Source organism: Boleophthalmus pectinirostris, unplaced genomic scaffold (assembly GCF_026225935.1).
Source record: "Boleophthalmus pectinirostris isolate CB_2022bp ecotype Guang Dong unplaced genomic scaffold, ASM2622593v1 HiC_scaffold_13, whole genome shotgun sequence".
In the NCBI taxonomy this organism is placed as follows: Eukaryota; Metazoa; Chordata; class Actinopteri; order Gobiiformes; family Gobiidae; genus Boleophthalmus; species Boleophthalmus pectinirostris.
The window spans coordinates 16,170,399-16,197,942 of NW_026571036.1; the positions used below are offsets into that span (position 1 = coordinate 16,170,399).

Consider the following 27,544-nt stretch of genomic DNA (forward strand, 5'->3'; position numbering starts at 1 on the left):
ATTTTTTTATTTTCATGTCGCTATAATTAGAGACAACTTTCCCATTTTCTAACCAAAGAGGAGTTTTCTAAATTACCTAAAGGGATAAGTTGCATGAATATAAACTAGGTATTTGTGAATTTTTTTTGTTTCCGTTATATTTATGCAGTTCGTAATGGTGATATTGAATTAAAATGTGTGTAGTTAGAAACCCCTGGCTGTTCAGGGCAGTTCTGCGTGATGTTACCAAGTACCTGAAATTGCAGTAGTAAATATTTAATCCAAATATTAATACTTTACAGGTGATGACGTTAAAAACCTTGTTAATCAGTTTAGACTCTGATCTGAACTTTATTTTAGCACAATCTGGACATTATTTGTGCGTCTAAATAAGTCTCTCACACATAAAATTACAATTACAAGCTAGATAGCATTATCCAACAGTTTTTCAGTTAGTCACTCTCACCTTTTTTGTTGAAAATCAAACTCCTAAAGAGGAACTGCTGAACATTCTGCCAGTAGAGATGCATGTAGAACACCCCCAGCCACCAAAAATAGACGACAAAGTAGAGAGAAATCCTAAGACCTACATTTGAAAGACCAGCTAAGCGGCATTTGTTCATGAGCCTGCCTTTTTTTCTCCATTTAAACAAGTTGCATAATTTGAAAATGAACCAAAGAAACTCCTGCTGCTCACAATCAGAGACACAAGCCGTTTCCAGTGGTCATTGTGAAGGCCAGTGATTACACCGGGCGGATGTGTCTGGGAAATTGGCCTGAAACGGCTATTGTTGCTGAAAGGGAAAATGGTTTGAAGTCAGTATGCTGCCCATTTGGCATTTGCATTCAATCTGGTGACTTGTGCCATGAAACTAAAAAGGGAATAGTACGCTGAGAGTATTTCGGAAGTCCAGACTGTATGCTTTATTATTGTTTTTTGTATTCTGTCAAGTTTTTTTTTTTTTTTTATTACTTAAAGCAGACCTATTATGCAACATCGACTTTTCAGAGCTTTTAACCATATTATAATTGCTTCCCCTTCTCATTTAACCTATCTAATTTTTTGTAGTATTTGGAGTGATTTGTGCATATTTGAGTACTCTTTAATCACTTATTTTCAAGACGCCATATTGCCAATCAACCCCCCATTTTCACTACCACCCACTGCTCTCTGTTTACTTTGTTCTCCAATTTTTTTTTTCTTCATTGGTGATACATGGAGGATTTGGTAGTGTCACATATTCATTTTGGTACAAATGAAAAAAGTCTGCTACTCTCGAGTGTGATCTGCATCCTTCCATCGGAGATACTGAGTCTTTGTTGTGAGTTTACTGCGACGTCTACTCTCATTTTGCAAAGCATTTTTCTAATATGGAAGTGAGTGGACTTGTTTCTTTGTAATTAAGGCATTTTAGATGAATATTATGTGTGCAAATGATAACATAATGAAGTATAACAGACTCAAACACAATGAACTGAAAGGACCTGTTGTAGGAAAAGCCCATTGAAGATTTAAATGGCTGACTTCCTGAAACACAAAACCCAGTGCACAGGTAAGCTGCTAACATGTATAGTTTGACTTTCACATTACAACTGCAATTTTGCCAGGTTAGTTTTGGGTGATCTTGCTTGAAAATGTAGGATTGTGTTCAGTATAGTAAGGCTATGATAGTTGATGGGTGTTATTTGGTCGAACATTCATTTTTGGCCATGAGTATCAACAGCTATGATTAGAGCTGCACAATTTTGGCCAAAAATAGTATTGCAATTGCGAATAGATGTGTGATATATATTTATAAAGTTGGATTCTGTTCAGAGTGCTCATTGTAAACAACTCCAGTATTACTGTTTTAGAGAAGACTGAAATATGAACAGATAAACTTATACTAAATCACATGTATTTCAGAACATGTTTGTATTATTAGTCTTAGGGGTTTCATAATTGCACCAACTCAAATTGCAGTTTCGATTGGATGGTGATATATTGCGCTACCCTATCTATGATGTTAATAGAAAGACTAATGAATATACCATATGAGCAGCAGATGATGTGCGATCATGGCTCCAGTGAGAATGTGACTCCACCTGCTGTACGCCGCCCGCTGAGCTGCTCCTGTCTGCTGTAAATCTCTCTAATTATCAAACCACAGTTCCTCTACCACCACTGTGCACTACAGATGTGCACACAGACACATACACGCTCCTCTCTGGTGTCGCCATGGTTTTCTTTAAGTTCAGGTTCAGTGGCATAATAAAAAAAATCCCCTAAACTGGCGATGCTATAGTGCTGTCGTTCATTTCTAATTGTTTTTTTTCCCCACCAAATAAAAGGAATTGTCTTGGCTTTTCGTAAATGTGGCAGTATAGTTGGTTGGTAGGTTTTATTTCACTTTGGATTGTGCTTGAGTGTATCCGTCAAGTTGAGCTTATATATTCAGAAAAGTTGTAAATTTCACTACTGATTTCACAATCACACTGCAGTCCGTAAGGAGTTTAATGGCAGACTCTTATAGTGGTAGAGTGCCTGTCAGTCAACTCTCAGGGCTAAATTCGCTGAGAAATACGTTTCCCCAGTCTCCCAGCAGCGCTCCACTGAATCCAAACACATTTAGTCCAGATTTAGGGCCTTTATTTGACCCAGTCTGATCCCAAAGCTGTTAAAATGACAGTTCGAGCCTGTTTAGGTTCAGCCCAAAGAAATGCTGCCACTTTGAGGTGCCACAGGAATCTGGGGGATACTAAAATCTGTGGGTTGTGCATTTCACTGGAGTTGTCAAAATGCTGTTACGGTTGTCAATGAACTTGCTTATGCTCTCTGCCCACTCATTCTTTCTATTTGCAGTGAATTTAAGGTGTCTGTACCCATCTCATGCTTTTATTACACCAAGTTTTAAGTAGTTTTGGAATACAATAAGGGTTGAATAATTTTGGAAAAGGTCACATTTTAATCACACCCAGGACTGTAAGAGCTGCTAAATTAATACAAGATTCTCGTTCATTTCAAAGTAATTTGTAGAGATCTAATCTACAAAGTGAGTTTTATAAGGAATTAGATAGAAACTAGAAAATTGAATACTTGTAGTTTGTATTAGAGAACAACTGACGAGATTTTTCATGGCCGATCCCAGTACTGATTTGTTTTGAAACCGATGGCAGATAAGTTCTACCGATATTTTGGGTCGATATGTAAGGCAGATTTTATTATTATTTTTTCCCTTTATATATTATTTTCCCTAATTCTGTAATTTAAATATACTACAAACCCACAGACCTATAAGAGCAGAGTAGTAACGTTTTATGCTATTATCTTTTTGCAAGTGTTAAAATAAATCTTTAACCATTCTTATTGTCATGATTGATTCGATTGTGTTTAGGGATGCACTGATACGATACTGGTATTGGATATCGGTGCTGATATTGAATATTTTGGTGGATTGGATATCGGTTTTGAAGATATTGGTTCTGCCGATATCCCATTTTAATCTAAATTTGTGTAATAAGACGATTTACTGACCATTGTTGACCCAAAATGTCTCATAATATTAAACTAAAGCTGTTCTGTAGTTATAAAACACATTTGGATCATTTTTACCTTATGCTGTGTGTTTTTAAAGAAAACAAATAACATTTTCTTCTGCGGATTCTTATCAACCTTGGTATCGGTATCGTAAACTGGATCGGTCCGTCCCTAATTGTGATTGTGTTTGTAAAATGTGGGTCGATAAGTATTTTGATGCACTATCCCTCAGCACAGGACTTTCCGTTTGTGTTGGCCACTCTATACAACCTCTAATTAGTTTGTGACAGATGGGCAGTAATGTTTATTGTCATTTTAGTGAATTCTTTTATGGTGGAATTTAATGAACCGATTTATGACAATGCCCCTTGACTAGACGCCTGTTATTATAAAATTAATGTCAGAGCCAGCAGCTTTGAATGCACTGTTCTGGACTGTGGAATTAAACAGTAAAGTCCAAGCAACAATCTGTGAAAACTCAAGAGTGTCCCTTTTAAAGTTTTTACCAGAAATGGTCCACTAAAAACATCTGTTAACATAAAATCAGTAAAGAGGTGTTGACTCTACTGATGTCACAATTCTAATTGAGTAGGGATTTAACAATAACCGAAAAACCATGATATCATATCGTCAAAGTTCTCACAATAATATCGTGGACCATCACAATATATCGAATTACAAGTCTCTTTGCTTAAATGAAGAGTTATGGTGCAGCAATAGCTAAAAAAAAGACAGAGGGAACTACATAGTCCATGATCCTTTGCTTCGTTTCAGTGTAGACTACAAGAAGAACTAATAGTTCTAAACACTTTTAAGTCTTAGTTCTTTGGATTAAGTCTTGTCAAGGCATTTTAAGAGAAAAAAGTAGCATATTAACAGTTTTGTTAGCATCCACAAAATATTGAAATAAATATCATACTTTGAGATGTATATCATGAAAAATTTGGAAATTGTTGCATACCTAATTGTGAGCCTCCCCACCATATCCTGAGTTTTCCCATGATATCGCAATAAATATCATAACGTGAGGTTCATATCATGACGATATCATATTGTGAGACTTGGATATCGATACACCCCTATAAATGGGTATTTGGTTTTCATACTAGTTTTAGTATTGATTAGAATCTGGTTTTCAGTACTTTCAACAATTCTAATTGAAGTTTAAAAGTAGTAAAACTATGCTACATGAAATTGTTCTCTTAACTTTCTAACTTAGCACATTTTTCATGTTCTCCACTTTAGAGAACAAAAAAAGTATTGATTTTCTTCAAGAGGTTTTATTTAAAAATGTTGACTCACTTTTTGTGAGACAGATTAACGTGCACCTAAATTATTGTGAAATTTAATAACCAAATGGTACATCAGTCCGATTAAGGGGAGAAAAAGCCAATGGTGCAAGAATTAAATAAAATATACTTTCATAAAATCATGAGGGGCAGTGAAAGTGAAAGTGAGTTTCTCTCTTTCTAATTAGAAAAATGACAAATGAGACTTTTAATATACAATTCTAATCAACCATGACACTGGCTTAGCTAATTAAAAGTCTCACAGAAACACAATGTCCAAAAAACTGTCATTACAAAATCTGAGTAAAACAACTGAATAGACACCATTATTAGACAATGTTCAGATTTACCTGCTTTTCTGTCACTACTAAGTTTGTTTATGTAAATGAGTTGTTACTCTTCCAAAAATAGCACATCTCCACTGAGGTGTGCACCAGACGTCATCCATCAGACTCTTTATATTGGTGCGTTGTTGTTTACTACCCGGAGCTTTAATGGCACATAAAGAAAGACTTCCCGAGCAGTGCAGTCATCAGGGAGGAGACTCTCACCATTCCACTGTTTTAACACCGAGTTAAATCATGTTTTTTATGTCCACAATTACTCTCCCAGGGCCCGGAAGAGACTGCTGCCTGTCATGTGCCTCCCAGGAGACTCTTTAAATGTAACCAAGCTGCTCCAGTGTATTTGTCTGCTTTTATTTGTGCTATATTTAGTTCATATTTGTTTATTTTTTTTTATAGTTATTGTGGATTTATTTTTAACAAAGAAGTGTTCTCTTGCACTCTTGGGGATTAAAATGTAGGAACTATTGATTTTGTACTAATTGTCTGATTATTGTGTCTGGTCTCAGGCATTTTAGTGGAGTTTAAAATAGAAATAACAGTTACTCCTGTAATAAATCACCCAATTTCAATGTACGCAGTGCCTGGAACCATCTCTAAATCTCTAAATGTTGAATGATAAATAATGTGCCACTGTATAGATTTGACTGTGCAGTGCATTGTTACTTAATGCATTCTGAGCATCCTAACTATTCACTGTAATGAGCTAATAAGTGCTTTTCACAAGTCCAAGAGTCAGAGACCAGAGCAGAGTTTTGCCGTCACAATAATGCTACAAAAAGCTAACATGGTAACACACACTTCCTGTTCAGACAGCTAAAAAGGTTTACAATTAGATGCAGAGAACAGCCTCCAGCACAGGCCGTACTGATTAATATATTCAGTTTGTTTTGGTGTTGACGTAGACTGAATATGGACACAGTGTTAAATAAAACACTGAACTGATCTAATGGGCTTGAGAGAGATAAGTGTTAGTGTCTTTGGGATATCTGTTCTCTGCTCCATTTGCCAAATAAGAGCCTGCGTTCATCTCTTCTCTGCTCTAACAATGAATTTATGAATGAAAGAGGCTACCATTTATGTGTAATTATGACAAACACTATGATCTCGGATTATCCTGCAGTTCAATTAGGGCTTCATTTTACACCTATTAAAAAGAGAAGAGTAACAATTCAGTTTTCTAAAGCTCACAGGGAAAAAAATTAGATGTCGAACTGTAATTGTTAGATTTGAAGACCTAAAAGAAAATGATTGGATGAGTACTTTTGGATGTAGTGAGTCAGAGGAAGAAATGCAGGAACTAGATCATCTTGAATTTTATAGAGCTCAGGGTGAAATGTCAAAAAATGGCTGTTACCATGGAAATCCACAGTTTTTGGCAGCATTGCAAAACGCCCATAGAGACACATTAGCAAAAATGGTGTAAAAAATTTGAACTAAAAAGCTGTGGAGCAACCTGATCCGCAACTGGGTCACTACTGGTGAATACTAGTATTACTCTATATTGTCAGAGTAAACTAGTATTTGAATAAATTTAATATTCAGCATGTTAAACTTCCCATTGGTTTAACACTGGGCTAACTGAAAATTCTGATGATATATGACAGCACAATCCTGAGCTCGGCTGTATATCTTTAAGAGCAACTTCACTTACCCAACTTAAAAAAAACACCAACTTGTATATCATTGCTGCTAACATTACAGGGCTAATGTAGGTTAAAGTACATATATAACAGGTTAAACTCCTTATTTCTTAAAAACATTATTAAAATGATTATATTTATCATTTTATTGAACAGTGTTGCCAGATTGGGTTTAGTGATTTCCACCCAGTCATGTTCAAAAACCCACCCTCTTCAGTAAAAAACGCCCAACAACATTTTCTCACAGAACATTTAATCTTTGAATAGACGTATGTAATCCACTGTTGGGCTTTTTGAAAACATACCAGGATTGAGAAAATATGTTAAATGTAAAACAGTGTTTTCATTTCATTTTCATTCGCAGAAAAAAATGTCATTTAGCCTAATATTTGAATAAACATGTTGTAAAGTAATCTATTGGCTTTTTTATAAAACATTGCATTGCCAGGATTGAGAAAACATGTTCTGTAAAACCTTTGGTAAAACACAGAACAGAGTTTTCATCACACATAAAAATTAATATCATCAATAGTCGGATGTAGCCTTGGCTTCTGCAAGAACAGCAAACACAGAGCCTGAGAGTTATACATCGAAAAACTGAATCTCTACAACAGCTGAACACTGGTGAGGTCTGAATGTAGCAGACATCTGTTCATTTGTTCACAGGTCGGAGCACCTCCATAAGACTGGACAGGAGTGAAAGCCCCATACGGTTCCTCGTGTTATTGCGTTATTGTGTATCGCGCTGATTGGTGTGAAAACAAAAAAGCCCAAACTTGTTGAAAGTCGCCCAAATATTATCTGCCCGCCTAAGGCTTCCCCTCCACGCCTGACGTAATCAAAAGAAGCCTGATGTAAAACTGTGATAAATATTTCCCATGGGTACTATCCCCTCAAACCAAAGTAACAATAGAAAAAGATAAAAACCTGTCAGATGAACTTTAATTCTTTTCATTTATAACATAATAATTCTCTTGTTTCTCTGCTCTTTCCGTTTAGGAGCGTGAGATGTTGGGTCGTATCTCGGAGCTGCAGGAGGAGGTGTCCCGGAGGAAGAGCCACATAGCCCAGCTGGACCTGCAGATCCACACCCTGAACGAGAACATCAGCTCCCTCACCAAGGAGCTGGAGCTCAAGGGCAAAGAGGTGCTCAAGATCCGCAGTGAGGCCAACCAGCAAATCAGGTACCTCCATGTTGGATCTACATGTTACACTGACTTAGATTCACTTCCTGGAGACTGATCTAAACCCTGAAAATAAAGCCAATAAGCCATTACAGAACTTAAAATGATGTTGTTGACGTTGTGGAGGTAGGTCCCTATGCTATGAGTGTACAGAGTTTAATCCCCACAGTATAACAAATACCCACCCATAGACACATCCCCATACAAAACAACTAACTTCCATCTTAGGTTCTTTTTTTAGACCAAGAGTTTGTTTTCATACCTGACAATTTCGACTGCTCACTAGCGCTCTTCCTTAGAGTGGTCACGTGATGTTGCTGTGACGTGTCCAATCAGCTGATTTATACAGGTTTTGCCGCTCTCTTCCTGCCGGTGGAGGTAGGACGACAGCGCTATCTGCAGTCCGACTTCCTCAGGACAGTATCCCAGGTGTGTGACGGTAAAAAAGCCCCCTCGTCCCAGTTTATAGCCCAGAAAACAAAACTCTTGATCTGAAAAAAGAACCTAATAACATAAATTATCAACCAAATGAACCTCATTGGACTATAACTTCCATCTTTTCATAAAGGCAGGATCAAATACTAATATCTGACCTATAAATAGTGGGTGAGTTATTTCTAATTAAGAAGATAAACATTAAAAACAGCTTTAAAACCTGGCAGAATGATTTCCCTCTATATAAAAAACATGCAGTAAAAAAGGATCAGTCTGGTCCCCATTCCCTCCACCGCACCTCAAGTAGACTCCAGATTCATTTATTTAAGTGAAATGAAAGAGCTCACTGGTCTCCCATCATTTACAACAAAATCAAAATTCACTCACCTTCACAGAGTTTCGTGCTTCGCTCATTGATTCTGCAAAAATCTATATGATGGTTTTGAGTTCCTCTGTGATTTCTTTCTCCATTTCTTTCATACTCATAAGCAGCCGTATTTGTTTAGATACAGACTCACATCTTTGTTAAATATTATAAGTGTGTATTCTGGATCCCAGGCAAGCTTTTAACTGCAGTATGGCTATAAATTTGTATATACCTTCTCTTTTAATAAGGGCTAGTGAGTGCGCAGTTAAGCTCTGTAGCTAAGTGCAGAAGTACACAACCATCATACATTTTTAAATAGCTACAGTGTGTGCAATAATGTGTGCAGAATGAGGAAACAGACTTCAAGGATGTGTGGGTTGCTCTTTAATGGACACATATTTCCTGTAATTCTGATTTAAATCTGATCTTATCAAATGTAAAGATTTCTGTATTATAAAAGATTCATATTTTGCTCTTATTTTGATTTAATGAGATTTAATCAAAATGGAATATTGTGATGTTTACCCTTACTTTACCGTTTGTCTATTCGATATTATGCAAAAATTGAGTCTTGTGAGCTTTACGCCATGTTAGATTGTTGTTACCTCATCGAAAATGTACCTGAAATTTTGTTTAACTCACGCATATTTGAGTAAACCTTCATTATTAGCCTGTCTACCTCTGCACTCACTAATGCTCTGTTCCACTTGATTTTGTGAAGCAGTTGTTTTCAAGTTAACAACTGTGTTTTACTTTTTGTTTATCTGAGATTGGTAATTCCAGGGCTGAAATTGTCCAAATGATTCTAGTGAAGGCATAAGGAGTTTAAAAAGACAGTGAAGCGCTTCCTACCATCTTCCTACCACACATGTGTTTTCAACTTGATAGAAAAGCTGTTTTTGTGTGGTAAATAGGGATGTAACGATCTCCAAATCTCTCGATACAATATTTTGATGATATGCATCTCACGGTACGATATATATTGCAATATTTTGGAGCGGCTACCATTATTGAAGATAGGATACTTATTACTTTTAAAATACCTTGAGAAGATTCTGGTGCAAATTATTACTGTCATGATACTAAGAATTCAAGTAAAAAACATATTTCTTCATGTTCTCTGCACTGAAATGAATCATGGGATATGTAGTTCTCTGTGTTTACTGGCTGTTGCTACTATAAAACAAGGCATTTAAGAAAAGGAACTTGTAATTTGATATATTGTGACATTATATTATTATGAGACTTTTCATAATATGATATTACAATATTACAGTTATTGTTACATCCCTAGTGGTAAACTTGGGACAGCTCCAGATATTGTTTTTGATTATGACAACATTATAACATAGATCAGACATGTTCCTGTTAAACCGTATTGTCTCAAACACATGGCTCTGAACTGTCTCCACTCCCCTGCGTTACATACAGGCTAAAATTACTCTGCCCCCGATTTGATAAATGACCACTGGAGCAACTCTTGAACTCCAAGTCATGACGGGTCTCACATTGACATTTAATTACAATCTCACCCATGCTGCCCCAGTACTACTGTCTCTGCACAGCCCTGTCAACCCCCCCATGGTACATCCTCTGATATATTCACGTTACGCAATCCCTCTCCTCAAAGACAAGAAGTGTATCGATTAGAAGGCGTGAAGGTTATGTGGGGTAACTGCAAAAAGAATTTCTAATCGCGTTGTTCCCCGGGGCGTGTTATGAATTTTTTATCGCTGCGCATGGCTAATCTGTTCAAAACTTGATTAGAATTCTACTGGAGCTGTCCGCAGGATTAAACTCGCGGTGCACGTCTTGTGTAGTGACACTAGTGCTGTGATGGTGTGCCTTTATGTCAGCAGTCTCTCTCTCTTCTTCTTCTTTTTCTTCTGTAATTTTTGCGCTCGCGGGCTCCAGCGGCACATTTCCCCTACTGTTACGTAACCGCTCGTCTGAATCCAGGGATAAAAATAGTCTGATAAATAAATAAAAGGGGAAGAGGAGAGAGAGGGGTGAGAGAGAGGAGCCCTGGAGGGGAGTTGGCCTAGTCAGAGCGGGAGCAGACAGACTTCTGTGCACCGCTCCGTCAATGGGCTCCTCCTCACCAAAACCACCACCGCATTTTATAGTTGTAACATATTTTTTCATTTTCAACTTTCCCTTTTTATCATTTGGGACTGGGAAGGTGGTGAAGTGTCTTGCCCAGGGACTAGTGTTATAAATGATACTAGAATTAAAAACAATTTCAAAACTGAAGATACCCAGTACCAGTTTTGATACCCCAATGATCATTTTAAAAGATCTTTTTTTAGATAGCATCGCTATTTTCAAAACAAAATAATAGTATTAGTTTATTATTCCATATGATCTTACAGTAGTTCTGGTCACGGACTGTCATTGTATTCGGCTCAAGTCAAATGTAGCTCACAATGTTAGCGGCTGTACGGGTGAGTTTGGAGTTCCATATCAGGAATAGGAATTTATTTACGGAAAAAATAGCTAAATAAAAATACCAGGATCATCATCAGTAGAGTGGGTTAGTATGAACATTTTAAGACCAAAATGATGAGGCTCACAGCAGCAGTTACAGAGAAATCAAAAAAGTCAATTGGAAAGAGTCGATGAAGTCGGAGCATTTATATTTACAGTCTGTAGTTCTGATAAAACTCAAGATGAATGAATTGGATGAGCAACAAAACGTGTTCACTCTTTAAAACAAACTTTAGTCCAGCTGACAGAATAGAAATTTTCTTTTGTTGTATATTTTCATCCATCACTAATGATATAGATCAACTGTATAAAGTCTTTATTTAGCTGCAAGAACATGAGCATGATTTTGGTTAGATTAAAAAATTCTTGCTGCTTCCCAATAAGAACATTATAGATAAACACACTGGCTTATTTTAAAAGAAAATTCTTGATTTTACATTATTTATTTCGCCTTTTCCTTCCCTGCTTCTATAGGCACTGTATAAGTTAACATTTTATGCCTTTCCTTTAAATGAGCAGTGCATTTTAAAACTGCAGCTCACACTTCCCACGTCTTCCTTATATTTCTCTAATAATTACATTCACAGTGTGTTATCATGCAATTACGCTCCTGGAGCTTGTTCTGTGCATCTTGCCAGTATTTAATCTGAGCAATCCATTATTCTCTCTCCTCCCCACAGCCCCGTCTGCTCCCCGCGATTACGAGGACGAGGACACGCTGGCCATTTCACACAATAAATAAAACTTATTTCATGTATAGCTGCGCATTTAACAGTCTGAGAGAAAGTACTTCAGATGTGTAGTGGAGCTATCAAAATATGAAGACTGGAGTATCCTCACAGATTGGCTTTTGGGTTTACATATGAGGCAATGACGACACATACGGGCTTTATGTGGGAACATAGAGAGTACAGTGAGCAGTATTCACAATAAATGATACCACTTTTTATCATAATAATCTGATATTTTGGCAATCCAACAGAAATGAGCTAAAACTATAGACTCTATAAAGAAGTGGACTAAAGGAGTGTGACGTCGCCCACAGCGTTCGGCTTCAATCAAATGAAGCTCACGAGGCTGGCAGTTATGGGGCGAATTTGGAGCCAGTTTTCATATTAGGATCAGAAATGTATTTACAGACAAAATGGCAAATTATAGACACCAGGGTCATTTTAAAACCAAAATGGCAAGGCTCACTGCACCAGTTACAGAGAAAGGGGGTGACAGTTTTTCAATGTAAAGTCAATTGTTATCAGACTGGATGGAGCCGGAAGCGCCCCATTTCACTTCCTATCTGGAACACAGCGGTTAGTGGGTTAGCTATGTGTTAGAGAATTTTTATGTTATAAGCATTTCTCATGTAAAGGTAATCATGATGTAGTATAAGTTATCAACATTGGCTTTTTGTTTTACTTGTTTTGTTGTGTTCAAGCTGTATCAGGTGATCTTGCTGATGCACCAGCTGACTCATTAAAGATAATGTAAAGGGAGAAACAAATAGTAATGGTAAACATCATGAGGTTAACACAGAACTCTGGGGAATTGCTAGAGGCTATCTACCACCTGGAATGTGAAACCTTTGTATAATGGGGGGCTGTGTCAGTGGAAGCTTGTCAGTCATGAGATAACATGTGAACAATAGGTACTGTATTCAAAGTGACCTACTGTATGATAATTGTGTGCTCTACAATAAAAGGACATTGGAGAGAAGAGAGCTTCAGTTAGGATGAGACAGGCAGCTCTCTCCTACTCCTTGCGACAGGCAGAGCTCTCTCCTACTCCTTGCGCAAGTAAAATGAACCACTGTGTCCCTGGCGTGTTCTTTAATATTTGAGGTCGGGGTAAATTCCCTGACACTATGTCCATTTATTTATACAATTTATGCTAAAACTAACTGTATTGGTTAAGGACTGTAATTCAAAAGGCCTGGAAAATCTATATCTTTGTTTGAAATAACAGAGGTTTGTTACAGTTTTACATTTAGGGCCTCAGTTATTTGTTGCCTTTTTTTTTGTTGTTGTTCCTTTTTAAAAATATGTACACTGTAACTGACATTTAAATGTTCAAATCTTCAAAATAACAATCACAGCAAAATGATATATTGTTATTGGTGCTAGATGCGGGTGACAAATGAAAAAACGTACACTCATTTCTCACATCATTTACTTAGAAGAGAAAATAAATGAGTAAAAGCATTTATGTCATTTGACATGCATAACAACAAAATTCTCAGCTGATGGTGAGTCTGTTCTGTGTGTGTATCATGTTGGAGCTGGTTCATGTGAAACTTTTCAGAGATTATAAATCTGCAGGTCATACGCATAGACCGTATAGTGTGCAGCTGCGTAGTTTACCATTTTTGGTATTATAATATATATGTATACCCCAGTATAATCCTGAGGAGGTTTAACAGTATCAAAATTTGGATACCGCCCAACCCTAGTGGGTAAGACTGTTTTTAGTGGCAGGCTAACTATGGTCATTGCACTAGTCTAGCACCAGCGACCTCTACAAAACCAAGGACTGGATGGAATATTTTAAAAAGTGTCTCCACACATTTCCAACACTTTGGCTAACTAGGAAATGAAGCCTCTTTAATGAGGGCTCTTTAAAAACTTTTAGTCCCTACTCCTAATTTATTCACTGCAGATAATTTCAGCAAATACTCCTCAAAGTACCTTTCATCTGCATGTGTCTACAAAACAAAATCTCACTTCCTAATGGTGAAGTACTATATTTGGCAATGTTTGTTGAAGTGGGAGTGAGAGCTGTCAGACAAGCTGCTGCCACTGTTAGTGATGAGAGAGATAGGACATTATTGATATCAGAGCTATTATAGATACTGCTTATCGCTCTGGGTCCCTATTGGTTCCTAATGCATTTGGAGTGCACATAATGAACTGAGGTTTATGGCCACTGCTCCTGTTTTTATCCCAGATACTTAGAGCAGATTAGGAGGTATAAGGTTTGTAATGTGGCCTTTGTTGTTTTCTTGTCTATCAAAGAATACCTTTTAATGGATTTTGTCTCTCTGTGTATAAATAGTTTGTGAACACAGTGCTATGAACAAAACAGATCAAAATACATGCATTAGCCTCAGCAAATGATTATACCTTTTCTTCTTAATGTAGCAACTAGTATAAAACTATAAAAAATGGATGTAAATATTGTAATAATAAGAATCAGCTCAAGTAAAGGAAAATGAGCAAATGATGGCCTATAAGATTTGCAGATTTGGATAATTTTCCCCAAATGATATGGTTTTATCAATCAGTCAGTCAATAAAACTTTTATTTGTATAACACTTTTCATCCATTTAAAATTGTAGCACAAAGTACTTAATATGCAACAGAAAAATTACAGTGATTAAAAACAGCAGCAATCTCACTCCCACCCAGTTGTTTCATCCATATATTCAGCAATTTAGACAGAAACAATTTAGTATTACTTTAAAATCAGTTGCTGTCTTGTCTAGTGCCTTGCTCTAGATAAGAAATGCATAACAAAATCATATATTTCAGCTAATGATTTTCAGATATTCATTGCTCTGTTTCACTACCTATTAGTCACATTTTCTGCAGTGCTGTCTTCTTAGGTTGTCCTGCTCTTTAAGACTGTTTTAAGACTTTAAGACTGAAAAATTGCAAAGCCTGTTATATTAACAAATTGATGGGCATATCTTTAGTGAATATAGTAAATTTTGCTTAAAGATATTTCACAATTTTCTGATCCATGTTTTAATATTGTTTCCTCATCACAAACATACCTGGAGTTGTGTTTTGTTTCATCTTCACATGTTGAACACACAAACCCTGTAGATTTAGGCTGAGTTCTTCTCTCAAACAGAAAATACTGCTCCACCAGTGCCCCCCTGTGTTTTTAAACTCCTTACACCTTCACCAGAATAATTTGGATGATTTCAGCTCTGTAACTGAAAAATCTCTGCTGAACTAAAGGTAAAAGGTAAATGTTAACTTGAAAACTACTCCTTCATGACATATCAAGGTGGAACCGAGCATTTTGCCCTTTGGAGATGGAGACAGACTAATAATAAAGGTTTACTCAAACATGTGTGAATGAAACAAAACTCCAGGTATGGTTTTGATGAGGTAACAACATTATAACATACATAAAGCTCATAATTTTAAGATACCAATCAGATTTGTGTCCATTACAACTAATATTAACATTGTCATTAAACTATTGTGTTTGTGTTTTTCAGGGCGCACGAACAGGAGCTGTTGAAGAGACATGAGCGGGAGCTGTCCGAGCTGAGCGTGGCACACAGCAGAGAGACACAGAACATGCTGTCAGACTTTAACAAAGCCCAGGAAGTGCTCAAAGACAAGATTTCAGCTCTACAAATCCTGTAAGTGCCAACATTATCTCCCCCATTCACTCACAATTACACCCACATATCCAAGTTAGTTCTTTCTACTCACTTACACCTCATGCCTTATTCATGAAGGCATTTTTCTGAGCAGGTGGTTAGCTATAAATAGGAGTGCAATGTTTAGTATTATTTCCTCGTAATCATTTTGCTTGCATCATACACTATAGACAGCTGTGCCAAAGTGGTTGGTGCAATGATGAAACCGTCTCGCCATCAAAACAGAATGGGGCATGAGTCACCTTTGTAGAGCCATATAGAATTTTGATCAAAGGAGGCACAAAAAAGAAGTTCAAAACGTGGGTTCAAGTGCTTATTATTGAGTAGCAGTACATAAAAAGAAAAAAGACACGCATTAAACTATTATTTGATCAGTTATTGAACATAAGTACTGTCTCCTGCTACTATCACTTCTACTACTGAGTTGCTAATACCACCTTTGTTTCAAGGTTATGACATTATGCATCAGATACTTCTTGTATACCTTGCCACGTTTCAGAATACCTAAAAAGTTACTGAGAATATTTTGAATCTGACAAATGCTAGACATTAATCTGATGTACATATATTTCAGCAGTCAGTATGTTTATAGTTGATGTCATATCAAATTCCTGCCTTAAAAGCTTTGTCACACCGTGCATTACTTTTATTGTCTTGTCTGGTATGTCCTACTCGATGTCTGCTGAGGCTAAAGTTTTCACAAAGTTTCCTTCGAGTTGCAACACGATTTATGTATGACTTGGCATTTTTCTTACCTCTTTTATTACAAGGGGATTTGTGAAAGGTAAAGGGAATCAACCTATTAATTTTGGAAGGAAAACAAATAGTGTTTCTTGTGGGTGTTTTCACCTTTGTCAGTATAGTGCACCGCTCTGTTGTATTAATATAATGTATTGGGAAAAATCATTTAATCTTTCAAGCAGTAACTTTTTGAACCTTACAGTACATGCAGAGATTTATAAATCTGGCCACACAGTTAGAAGGTTACCTAAACAAGTGTATTTTTATAGCTCCAGCATCGGATGAGGAGTGAAAGTCTGAAGTTATATATTTGCTTACATATATTTTTGTGGACAAGGTTAAATTCCAGTCTTTGGTACAAGCTAGGCAAGGCAAGGCAAGTGTATTTGTATAGCACAGTTTGTACACAAAGTAATTCAAAGTTCTTTACTGAATAAGAAATACATTCAAATCAGGTAACACTTTATAATATCTATGCCTTATTTAGCCTTAATAAAGCATGAACAAAGACTTAATTAACAACGAGTCGCACTTAGTAACTACTTAATTACTACCTTAATTAGCACTTAACTTGCACTTCATTTGCCTGTGCTGTAAATAGTTTCTTATAATTATTTCATACTTAATTACTCATGAACTAACCATTTGTGTGCATTTGTAAATACATATTTAAGTACAAATGAGCATTTATTAATGATTATTAAGCTGTGAGAGAATGATTTACTAATAATGCAATGATAATTCAGGCAGCTATTATCTGTCAGTTAAGTCTTTTTGAGAGCTTTTCTAAAGTGAAGACTAATTATGTTTTATTAAGCATTTGTTAAGTTTGGTCAAATTCCAGAGAAACAATAATTGAATTTTCAGATTATTTAAGCATGTGATAATGATTAAAAATGACTAAGCGTGACTCGTTATTTAATTAAGTCTTTAGTTTCTTTCATGCTTTATTAAGGCTAAATAAGGCATAGTTATTATAAAGTGTTACTTAAGATCACAATAAAAACAAATCAAAATATAAATAAGCATCATAAAATTAAAAAGAGAGAGAGACATTAATTACATAAATTAGAGAGAAGCTAGCAGTAGTACATCTGACCAAATCTTAAAGGTCCTATATTGTGCAAAATAGACTCTTGTGAGCTTTAAGTCATGTTATAATATTGTTACCTACTCACAGACATACCCAGAGTTGTATTTGTGTTTCATTCATACATGTTTTAGCATTATAAGTCTGTGTACTCTACATCTCCAAAGCTCAAAATGCTGTTTCACCTTCATATTATGAAATTGGCAACTCCAAGACTGAAATTATTATGATTCTAGTGAAGGTGTATGGGGTTTAAAAACACAGTGGAGCACTTTCTGTATTACCACATGACATCACATGGTCGACTGTTTTATGTCTTAAAGAATAATTCAGCTTAAATATGCAGGATTTGTGTGGTAAAGGTATGTTTTTGATGAGGAAACAACATTATATCATAGATCAGAAAATAGCGCAATATGTTCCCTTTAACCAGTCAAAACACTCGCTGTATTACGCTGTAACATCATGTACACGCCTCATGCTTATGTTCAGAGTGGAGCTACTGTATATAAAAAGCTCTCAGTGCATAAGAGGTGGATGTAGATATTCATTAGTAATAGGACCAGGTCTCATTCCACTGCAGTATTTGTAATATTTATGAAATGAGTGTCATGCAGTAAGGCTAGTGTCAGCCTCCGAGATTGCATTAGTGACTGGAATGTAAAGTTGGAATTAAAAAGTTAGAAAGTACATGGTGTGGGCTGAAATATCGAAGTACTACTGAACCGGTCATAAGTGCTGCCAAGTGAGTCTGAGTAATGAGCGGCATCAGAAAGTTATTAGCTCAGGAAGTAGCCGGAACATATGGCATTTACTCAACTGTTTGCGAGAAGTGCAGAGATGTTCTCCCCTGAACTGACCTGTTTATGGACTGACTGCAGTGAGAGACATGCACCACCTACTGGGCAGATCTAGAGTCGCGCTGTCATCACATTGAAAATACCTTTTGTTAATTAATGGTCCCATACTACGCTAAATTGACTTTTTGTTGACAATTTTAGCATTTAAGCATTGTCCATCTCCTTCTTTGTTGCTCAAAACACGCCCACTTCATGTTGTAATCCAAGAAACTGCTTTGGGTGGAACTAAACACTAAATAAACCTTTTTGCTACTAAACTGTACATGATGTTTTAAAAAGATTGTGTGCTCTTCCTAGACAATTTTAGTTCAAACTAGTTATGTATGGAGCTTTCTGGAAACTCAGTGTTTTCAGAACTGCAATCTCAAGTACTACGTGACATCACACAGGACTTACCTGATTATAGACAGGCTGTAGAGGCACAGTTTGAATTGTGGATACCTGTTAGACCAATCATAATTCTGCTGTACCCCGCCTTTACTCCCCCCTTGCTCTTTCCCTTAGTCCTCCAGGTACTGCTCAGTTTAGCAGCTTTATATGAAATACGGTTGTAGGAGGTATTTACTTTAAGCCCAAGCATTTTCTCTAGAGTTGTTCTGATTATGTTAATGCTCTAATACTTACCCTATAGCACCTTATAGTGCAGGAAATACCTGAGATAAAGTGTCCAAAGTAGTTTAAAAAGCCTCAAAAGTTTGCAATATGACCTGTAAATGAAACTATTTGTAGTTTTGTTAATGTTTCCGTCAACAATCTCGCCACTTTTTCTCAACATTGTCCTTATTTCTCCTGTTATGAAACTGAGGTCCTGAAAGGTGACCGTGTAAATTGAAACTTCATCTGAGGTTAATTAAAACACATTCACAGCACAGTCGCCCCTTTGCCTTTTGGCCCGTACGCTCTAGATGACTTTCCTGATCCAGACTGTGATCTCTGCTTTGTGTGTTTTGTCTCTCCTTAAAAAGCCGTGAGTGACTCTTAACCCCCTGAGATAATGTTGCTTCTCTCCATCTAATTACCTCCAGCGCTGATCCATCTCGACCAGCTCCTCCGAACTAATTAATCTTTTTGCGGCTACACGATGCCTCCCCCTCCCCAGACGCCTCCCGCCAAAACGCTTTCCCCACTTAAACCTCATACATATTCAGTTAGACTTCCATAGGATTTCTACATATGTGCCCCCAGCATATTGACTATTAGAAGACTTGTTGGAGTCTTGGCCAGCGTTTTAGGAGACACAAAAGGCCAATTTGTGTTGAAAGGGAGGCAGATGGTACGTCCCAGCCAGATCGTAAGAACAGAAGAAGAGCGAAGGAGGGCGCCTGTGCTGGAAATTAATTATGATTCAGTCTTTAGTAGTGGCAAACTTGAATGTAATGCCTGGTGATTGGGAGACGTGCCACTGCGATTGGAGCTGTGGTGATTAGTGTTATCTACAGGTCTGACACTGGGTTTAATTGTATTGTGTTGTGATCACAGTGACCCCAGAACAGAGAGGGTCAAATTGACAATGCTAATGACAGAGATAACGATGTGTGTGAAGGTTAATATTCAGATAACTGGAGATAGGCAGTTGTAAGACTACTACTTGTTCTTTCTAATTACTGCGTGGTGTTTTGCAAGTAGACTTTACTTAGGATTGCGAGATCTTGAACCACTCCATTTATACTGAGTTAACTTTAATAGGTGCACTTAAAGATGTACATTTTGCTAATTGCTTGGAATGTTTATAGTAAAGTATTAACCATGCATTTATTCTACTACAGTTGTTTTTTAGGGATGTAACAATAACTGAAATATTGTGATATCGCATCGTCAAAGGTCTCACAATAATATCGTGGGCTATCACAATATATCGAATTACAAGTTACTTTGCTTAAATGCATGGTTTTATAGTAGCAAAAGCATATGAACATCGGAAACTACATATCCCATGATTCATTTCAGTGCCGACAACATGAAGAAATATGTTTTTTACTTGAATTCTTGGGATTAGGACAGAAATAATTCACACCAAAATCTTGTCAAGGTATTTTAAAAGCAAAAAAGGCTCCTATCTACAATTATATCAGCCTCTCCAAAATGCCGCAATAAATATCATGATAATATTGTACCGAGAGGTTTGGATATCGTTACATCCCCTATTGTTTTTATTACTCAAACATACCTTGAAATATATGCATTCATAATCTGTGCGGGATCGCCTCTCTACAGATCTGACCTGTAAGTGGCCCTGGTGGTGTCACTTACTTGTTTCCATGGAGATTTATGGCATACTGTGAGTCAGGATCCTGTCACATTAGAGCTATTGCCCATCCAAAATCCAAGTCCACTTTATTTCTATAGCACATTTTACAAACAGAGCAGTTTCCAAAGTGCTGCACAGACATCATAAATTGAAGACAATGAAAGGGTAAATTGCTAAAATTTTGTCATACTGTTCCTAAAATAGTAAAACCTGAAAATCTAATTAAAGCAAAACCATAAAAATCATAAAATAGCAGTAAAATAAATAAAACATATAGAGGACCACACAGCTCACCTGGTGTTAAAAGCCAGAGAATAAAAGTGGGTTTTAAGATGAGACTTAAAACACGTGGGGGGCCGAGCGTTCTAGAGCTTATAGGGCTGACCACAGAGAAAGCCCTGTCCCCCCTCGTTTTATACGTGAAACAGGCAAACAAACAAACAAACAGGAAGAGACATAGACAGACGTTCTTTGCATTGGTTGATAGATGTCCAGTAATAATAACACTGCTGTATGTTCTATTGCAACACTTGCCTTTAAGGGTCTGTGAACTCTTAGTCAGTTTACAAACAGGAAGCTGTAACTATGCACTTGTTAGAAACACGGTCTTCTGCAGTACCATTCCTGGACATATACCAAAACACACATAACAGTAATAATAACAAACTTGCTTGATTCATCCTTGAAATTCAACAGAAACGTGCTAAAATGTGCCTGTAAATGTTGTGGTTGACATTCAAGTATCGTACTCAAGTTAGTGGACTATAGAATTAGAAATGCAGAAATACCACTTTATACTAGGGATGTAACCAAATTTCTTGATATATCATGATATGCATCTCACAGTTTGATATTTATTGTGGTATTTAGGAGAGGCAAATATAAATAAAGATAGGAGACTTTTTTGCTTTTAAAATACCTTGACAAGATTTTGGTGTGAATTATTTCCGTCATAATCCCAATCCCAATCCCAAAAATTCAAGTAAAAAACATATTTCTTCATGTTGTCTGCACTGAAATGAATCATGGGATATGTAGTTTCCGATGTTCATAAGCTGTTGCTACTATAAAACCATGCATTTAAGCAAAGGAACTTGTAATTTGATATATTGTGACAGCCCCCGATATTATTGTGAGACTTTTGACGATACGATATCCGGATATTTCAGTTGTTACATCCCTACTTTATACCTTAGTTTGAAGATTATTACATTTTTAACACACTCTTCTCACAGCTTTAAAATTTGTCTTATATTCAATGTTCTAATTTTGCATCTCCAAAATCGCCAAAACTAGAATTTCTCTACAGTTTTGAATCAATATATCTCCCACCTCCAACCAGCAGCCAAGGTTGACGAGGTTGAATTTTGAATCCAAAATGTCCAACGCTGTAACTCAAGTTTACTTTGCTAAAAACTAAAGTAACACAGAGTAATAAATGCGTCTTTACATTTGGCCTCCTGCCATTAACGACTGAACAAAACATATTTTACACAACCAGCGCTAACGAGCTTGAGGACAGTAATGAGTTTTCTTGTGTCTGTCTTTAGCCACACAGTACGCCTCTGACTCCCACGAACACACGGAGCTTATGCAGAGTTATAAACAGGACGATTTAGATGCAGAAAGCTGTGACCCAGCATCACACTTGGATACAGTTGTTTTTCTGTGTCAGTGAATCTGTGCTTATTGTGGCCAAGTTTTCCTCTTCACTGCGGCTTTAGCACTCAAGCGTTGCGTTTGGACATTCGCTATGTATGTTCGTGGAAAAATATAGAGCGTCAATGCAAATAATATTCATGAATCAAATGTCACTGCGTTGTAAAAGTTCCTGGTGCAGTTTTAAAAGATGAAGTAGGGCGTGTTTTCCCTGATAATGATGCCTTGGACCAAACACTCTACTTTGTTTTGGAGCCAAACAAATTAATAAATAATGGGTTTTAGATGAGTGTGTGACGTGCCCTGACTACTGAACAGTTTGTTATTTGGTGTTTTGGTGTTTTCTCCCATTAAAAGATACATCAAATATACCTTCTTTTGATCCCTGTCCCTCGTTCCATTTATGTAGTTTTTTCTTTTTCCTGCAAAGACTTCAAACTTCAAATCATCTGACGTTATCTATGAGCTTAAGTTTCCCTTTTAAATCTGTTCCTTCCTGTTCCACCACATTCAACAAAGTCTCTTATTTTTGCACTTTTTCATGTGGTGACTCTTGTATTCGTGTGACTGTAGTGGATACACAACATTATGATCAGTTTTGGGTATAAGACTTGACTTAGTTTGGCTGTTGTTAGGAATGCAAAGTCACTATACAGTACATTATCACACATTTGTTTTGGTAAATTCTTGTGGTACTGTGATTAAAGTTGGACTGTGTAACTTTTGTGGTGGAAGGTCAGAAAAATTTTACATATTTTGTCTCATCATCGCCCACGGAAATACAGAGTTATGTTTCTGGGTAGTTTTATTTAAGAAAAGTTATGCTGTACCTTGACAGTCCATTTAAAAGTCAAATCACATTTTGTAGAGTTTCTAGTGAGTTTGAGAAAACACGGGCAGCAGCAGCAGAAGGCAGTGCAGATAACTGAAGCTGTTCACAGACACATCCGTCACTGACAGAACGCCCGTGTGATCAGAGAGTCCCAGAGACAAACTAAATGACAGGTCATCCTTTTCAATGTCCACTCTAAGGTCGCTCACCTCTTAAAATACTCACTGTCCGGCTGATGTTTGATATTGTGGAGTGGGGTTTTGGGATGGTGGGGCAGTATGGAAGTCTGTGTTTTTATGTCAAGGCTTCTCGCTGTGAGATGGTTTGACTTTCTGCATCTCAAGAAGGAATGAAGTCTTGTCTTTTCAGGTCAGAGTCTGAACAACAAGATTCAACCAAGAAAAGATGGATAGATAATTTAAAAATGTACTTAATCAATCCAATCTTGTCTATCATCTGTCTTTATTTTAATCGAAAGGTCTACAGTCAGTCCTCTGTCAGTAAAATGGCAATATTCTTTATTATGGGTGTGCAAAAATATTGAAATATCGATATATTGTATCGTTTAATGTGATGATACAGTATCGATATCGTGGACTGCTGCATCGATATACCGCCAAGAGTATTTTTTGTTATATTTTACTAAATTATTTTTAAGCGCTACAGTTTTGTTGCTTGTTTGGAGGAAGGAAACTTGTTTATGCAACACATTTGACATTTTTACTGTTTTGATATTAAAATTTGTGTGTTTCATATGAACTTCGCACAAGAAGTGGTTTGACAAAGACTTTTAGTGTCCCAACCATGATTTAGCCATTATTTTTTATTGATCCATATCGAATCGATTTGAAGTATATCATATACAATCGAAAGCTCAGTGTATCAAAATATGTATCGTATCATGACCTATGTATCGAGGTATGAATCGTGAATTGGCAGCTTCTTTATGATACCCAGCCCTATTCTTTATCCATATTTTGGTTTAAAAAATTATAAAATAAATTCACCCAGGCCTATTTCAAAGATCCATATCTAAAACTAGTACCCACAGTGTCTAAATACTCAAGTACATTCTGATCTGAACTACTTTTAGATAGCAGGTTATACAAAATACAAGTGTTATACACACTTTTAGTACTTCAAGATGCATTGTGTAATATTAGTCTAAGTTGTGGTGATATCCCAGATTGAAGTTCTACCCTGTTTATCTGAAGTAGCAGATACTCAGGCTGTTGTCTTGTTAGTAGGTTTCTTATGTCAAAGCTGGAATTGAACCACTGAACCATTGCGAAAGTGTCACTTAACTTCTTCTCGCCACACAGTTGGAAAAGGTTTGGAGTTTTAAATCCCATCAGAACATCAACGTTTTAGCTCAGCTCCTTTGGCACCAACACATTAAAAGGTTGAGCCTTGAACTATAGGATAAATACCATAAAGAAAGTTCTGTGTACTTTGCTGAAGTGCTTTATAAATACGCTTCAGCAAAGAAAAAGACCTTTTGCCCAACAGCACCTTTACAGAAACCCCATTTTGGTGTGAATGCTTCAACAGTTTCTATAATAGCTGATATCAGAAGCTGTAAAATGAACAAGTTTTATCTGACTGTTGTTCTCTTGGGGCAATTGTGAAACAAGTGGGAGGCCATTCATTCAGGACCTTCTCATAACTCACCGTCCAAACAATCTATTGAAAAAGACATTTAGAATGAAACATGGTACAAAACTCTTTTCTGTTTACTGCAGAGAAAACAGAGCCACTTAAACCTGTACTGCTGTTTTATTTGTCCAATCATCTGTATTTAAGCAATCAATAGGGTAGTCTTAAGTATTCTCAGTGGGGATGCATTGATACTGGTATTGACAAGTCTCACGATATCGGTTCAGCTGATATCCTGATTGGGCCTTTAATTTGATCTAACAAATTATAATATTTACAGGCTGATTTTGCCGTCTCACAATCTTTGAACTTTATAAAGGTGTTCAGTAATTACCTGCAAGATAAATCACAATTTTGATCCATTTTGTAATAACATAACTATGACCATTTTCTGCAGCCAAAATAGATATCAGTATCAGAACTGAAAAAGCTGCATCAGTGCATTCTCAACTCTCAGGTTTGAACATTTTAAAATGGTAAATATTACATCGACTAAACTTTGCCTTTTTGTGTGCTGCAGTTTGGAGGCGACTGAGGATAAATTTAGGAACCGAGAGAGTCGTCCTGAAGATCTGCAGATCATCGCAGAACTCAAAGACATGGTCACAGAGAGAGAGTCACTCGTCAAAAAACTGGTGGTAAGTACTTTTTCAGAGTAGTTTGAAGTCTGCTAGTTTACAAACAGAAATTGAACTTTGGCTTGTTGAGGGCTTCTCTGTGCTCATGTCCCATGCCCCTGTGTCCTTCAGGACGATAAGAAGTTCTATCAGCTGGAGTTGGTCAACAGAGAGACAAACTTCAACAAAGTATTTAACGCCAGTCCAAATGTAGGAGTCATCAACCCACTCATTAAGGTAAGTCCAAAGTGTGGCCCCACGCCACACACAGGAGAACTGATCCAGGCCTGAAGCTTTAAAGGACAATGTCCACTACATCTCATCTCATTCAATCCAGCGCTCAGCTTTAGACATTGCATTGTTGGAGCCATGGATAATGTTCTACTCTAATTTTGATACTGCAATACAAAAAAGATCAACTCAGCTCGTAAAATGAAAAGAGTTGGTGTGAGTCTGAAGATTCTGAGGGTGTCTTTTGTAGTGGCAGAGACAGCAGGAGGCATCTTAAATTAATATGGTCAAAATGCAGATTTTTTTTTTGTACAATGAGTTTTAGACTGGGTCTAGTCACTAAATGGTCAGGTTCAACATTTATGAATTTATCTTTTGGAAATTTCACAGAAAAGTGCAAATGTTATCACTCCGTAAAATTGTTTCTAGGGTCCCATCTGTGAGCATAACATCATGACTGTCTAGAATCTGAAAACCGCCAGTAGGTTAAGGTTCAGTGAGGGCACATCATTTGCTGTATATTTTAAACTGCATTTTATATTGCAGAAATAAGTTGGCGTCATGATGGAAGCCTCAGCTAAGTGCAACGCTGAGAACTTTCCCAAAAGCACATTTTATCAGAGGTGATGTTATGTGGTAAAGAATCTCTTGACAGGCTCTAATTTGCCTCTCAAGGACAACTAATGGAGACAGAACAAAGAGTTGAAGGTTTGTCTGTGCTACAAGAGTTTCAAATGTTTACTGCAATTAAAGCAGCTCCAAACTTCAAGTGTCATCACTGAAGTTCAATGCAATGTCTAAACAACTCAGAGGCTGCTGAATGCAGAATGTGTGAACAGAATTTTGACTTTTTAGTTCTTTTAAAATTAAAACAAATATTGGACTTGAACAAACTTGCTTTTCTTTTTACATTGATTTGATACAAAACTCATTACAAATTTGGAGTGTGGACAAGTTGTCACTCATTTCATTTTGTCCATCCCAGAGTGTCTGTCTGCTATACACTGTGCACTACATCCTTATGATTGAATTCATCAGGGTTTGTTTACTATGTTCAGCCCTTTGCTTTCCAAACCATCTCTCCTCATTTGAACTGATCAGCTCCCAGCGACTGGTGGTGCGTTCAAGGACTGAGAGATAACTCTGGATTTACTCATTCATTCTGCTTCTGGCCACATTTGAATAAATCTCATGTCTTGTTTCCTACTGCTGTACCTTAACTTCATCTGTCTTTATTTTTCCCTTCCTCCTCCATATGTTTGGTTCAACCCAGTCTCCTATATAAAATGAATGCTGACATTTCAGAGTTACAGAGATATGTGTTGTTCTGCTTGTTTTAAATTCAACCTGCTCAGTCTGAACCCCTGAAGTCCACTATGGAAGCACTTCTCTGTCTCAGTACTTGATATACTATTTAGTATAGTAATTGCAATAGGTTTTAATGGCCTATTATAGCGTCATAACTTTGGGTTAACTATAGTGCATACATTTTCTTGACTTCACCATTGAAGCAGTAAATATGATTTCTTTGGAGACTTGGTTGCTCTTGTTTACATTGCGTTTGTACATTGTTCTTGTTTTGTTGCCGTCCTCCCTCCTGCTCCGCGTTGACCCCAGTGCCACTCCTTTCTTTGTTTTCTGTGTAGCAAAAGCGAAAGAATGAGAAATCCTCCACCACCAGGTTGAGCAGCTCTTCTAATGTCAGGGGGCTGGAGGCTGCCGGTTTGGGCGTGGCTGGTACAGGAAGTGGGCCCCTCCCACATCCTGCTCCACCTCAAGCCCCCAGCGGCCGCCTAGACCCCCTTCCCAACTCCCCCCTGCATCACCTAGAGCTCAACTCCAACAAACCTCTGCCCCCGCCGACCCCTCCCACCGAAACCAAGAAGTTCATGAGGTGAGAGTGACAGGCTCAGACTGAGCACTGACCCGGGAGCCAAAGTATAGACAGTGACCCCAGGGTCTGTTTTTTGCACAA

General features: G+C 37.2%; 1 protein-coding gene across 1 annotated transcript in view; it reads left to right on the plus strand.

Annotated features, from left to right (window-relative positions):
• fam184ab (family with sequence similarity 184 member Ab) overlaps positions 1–27,544 on the plus strand; it is a 154,774-nt gene that overhangs the window by 125,364 nt on the left and 1,866 nt on the right. Inside the window, exons 17-21 of the mRNA XM_020920220.2 lie at positions 7,772–7,956; positions 15,468–15,614; positions 25,242–25,359; positions 25,471–25,575; positions 27,216–27,463. Coding sequence (XP_020775879.1) covers positions 7,772–7,956; positions 15,468–15,614; positions 25,242–25,359; positions 25,471–25,575; positions 27,216–27,463 — 803 coding nt within the window. The remainder of the gene's footprint in view (positions 1–7,771; positions 7,957–15,467; positions 15,615–25,241; positions 25,360–25,470; positions 25,576–27,215; positions 27,464–27,544) is intronic.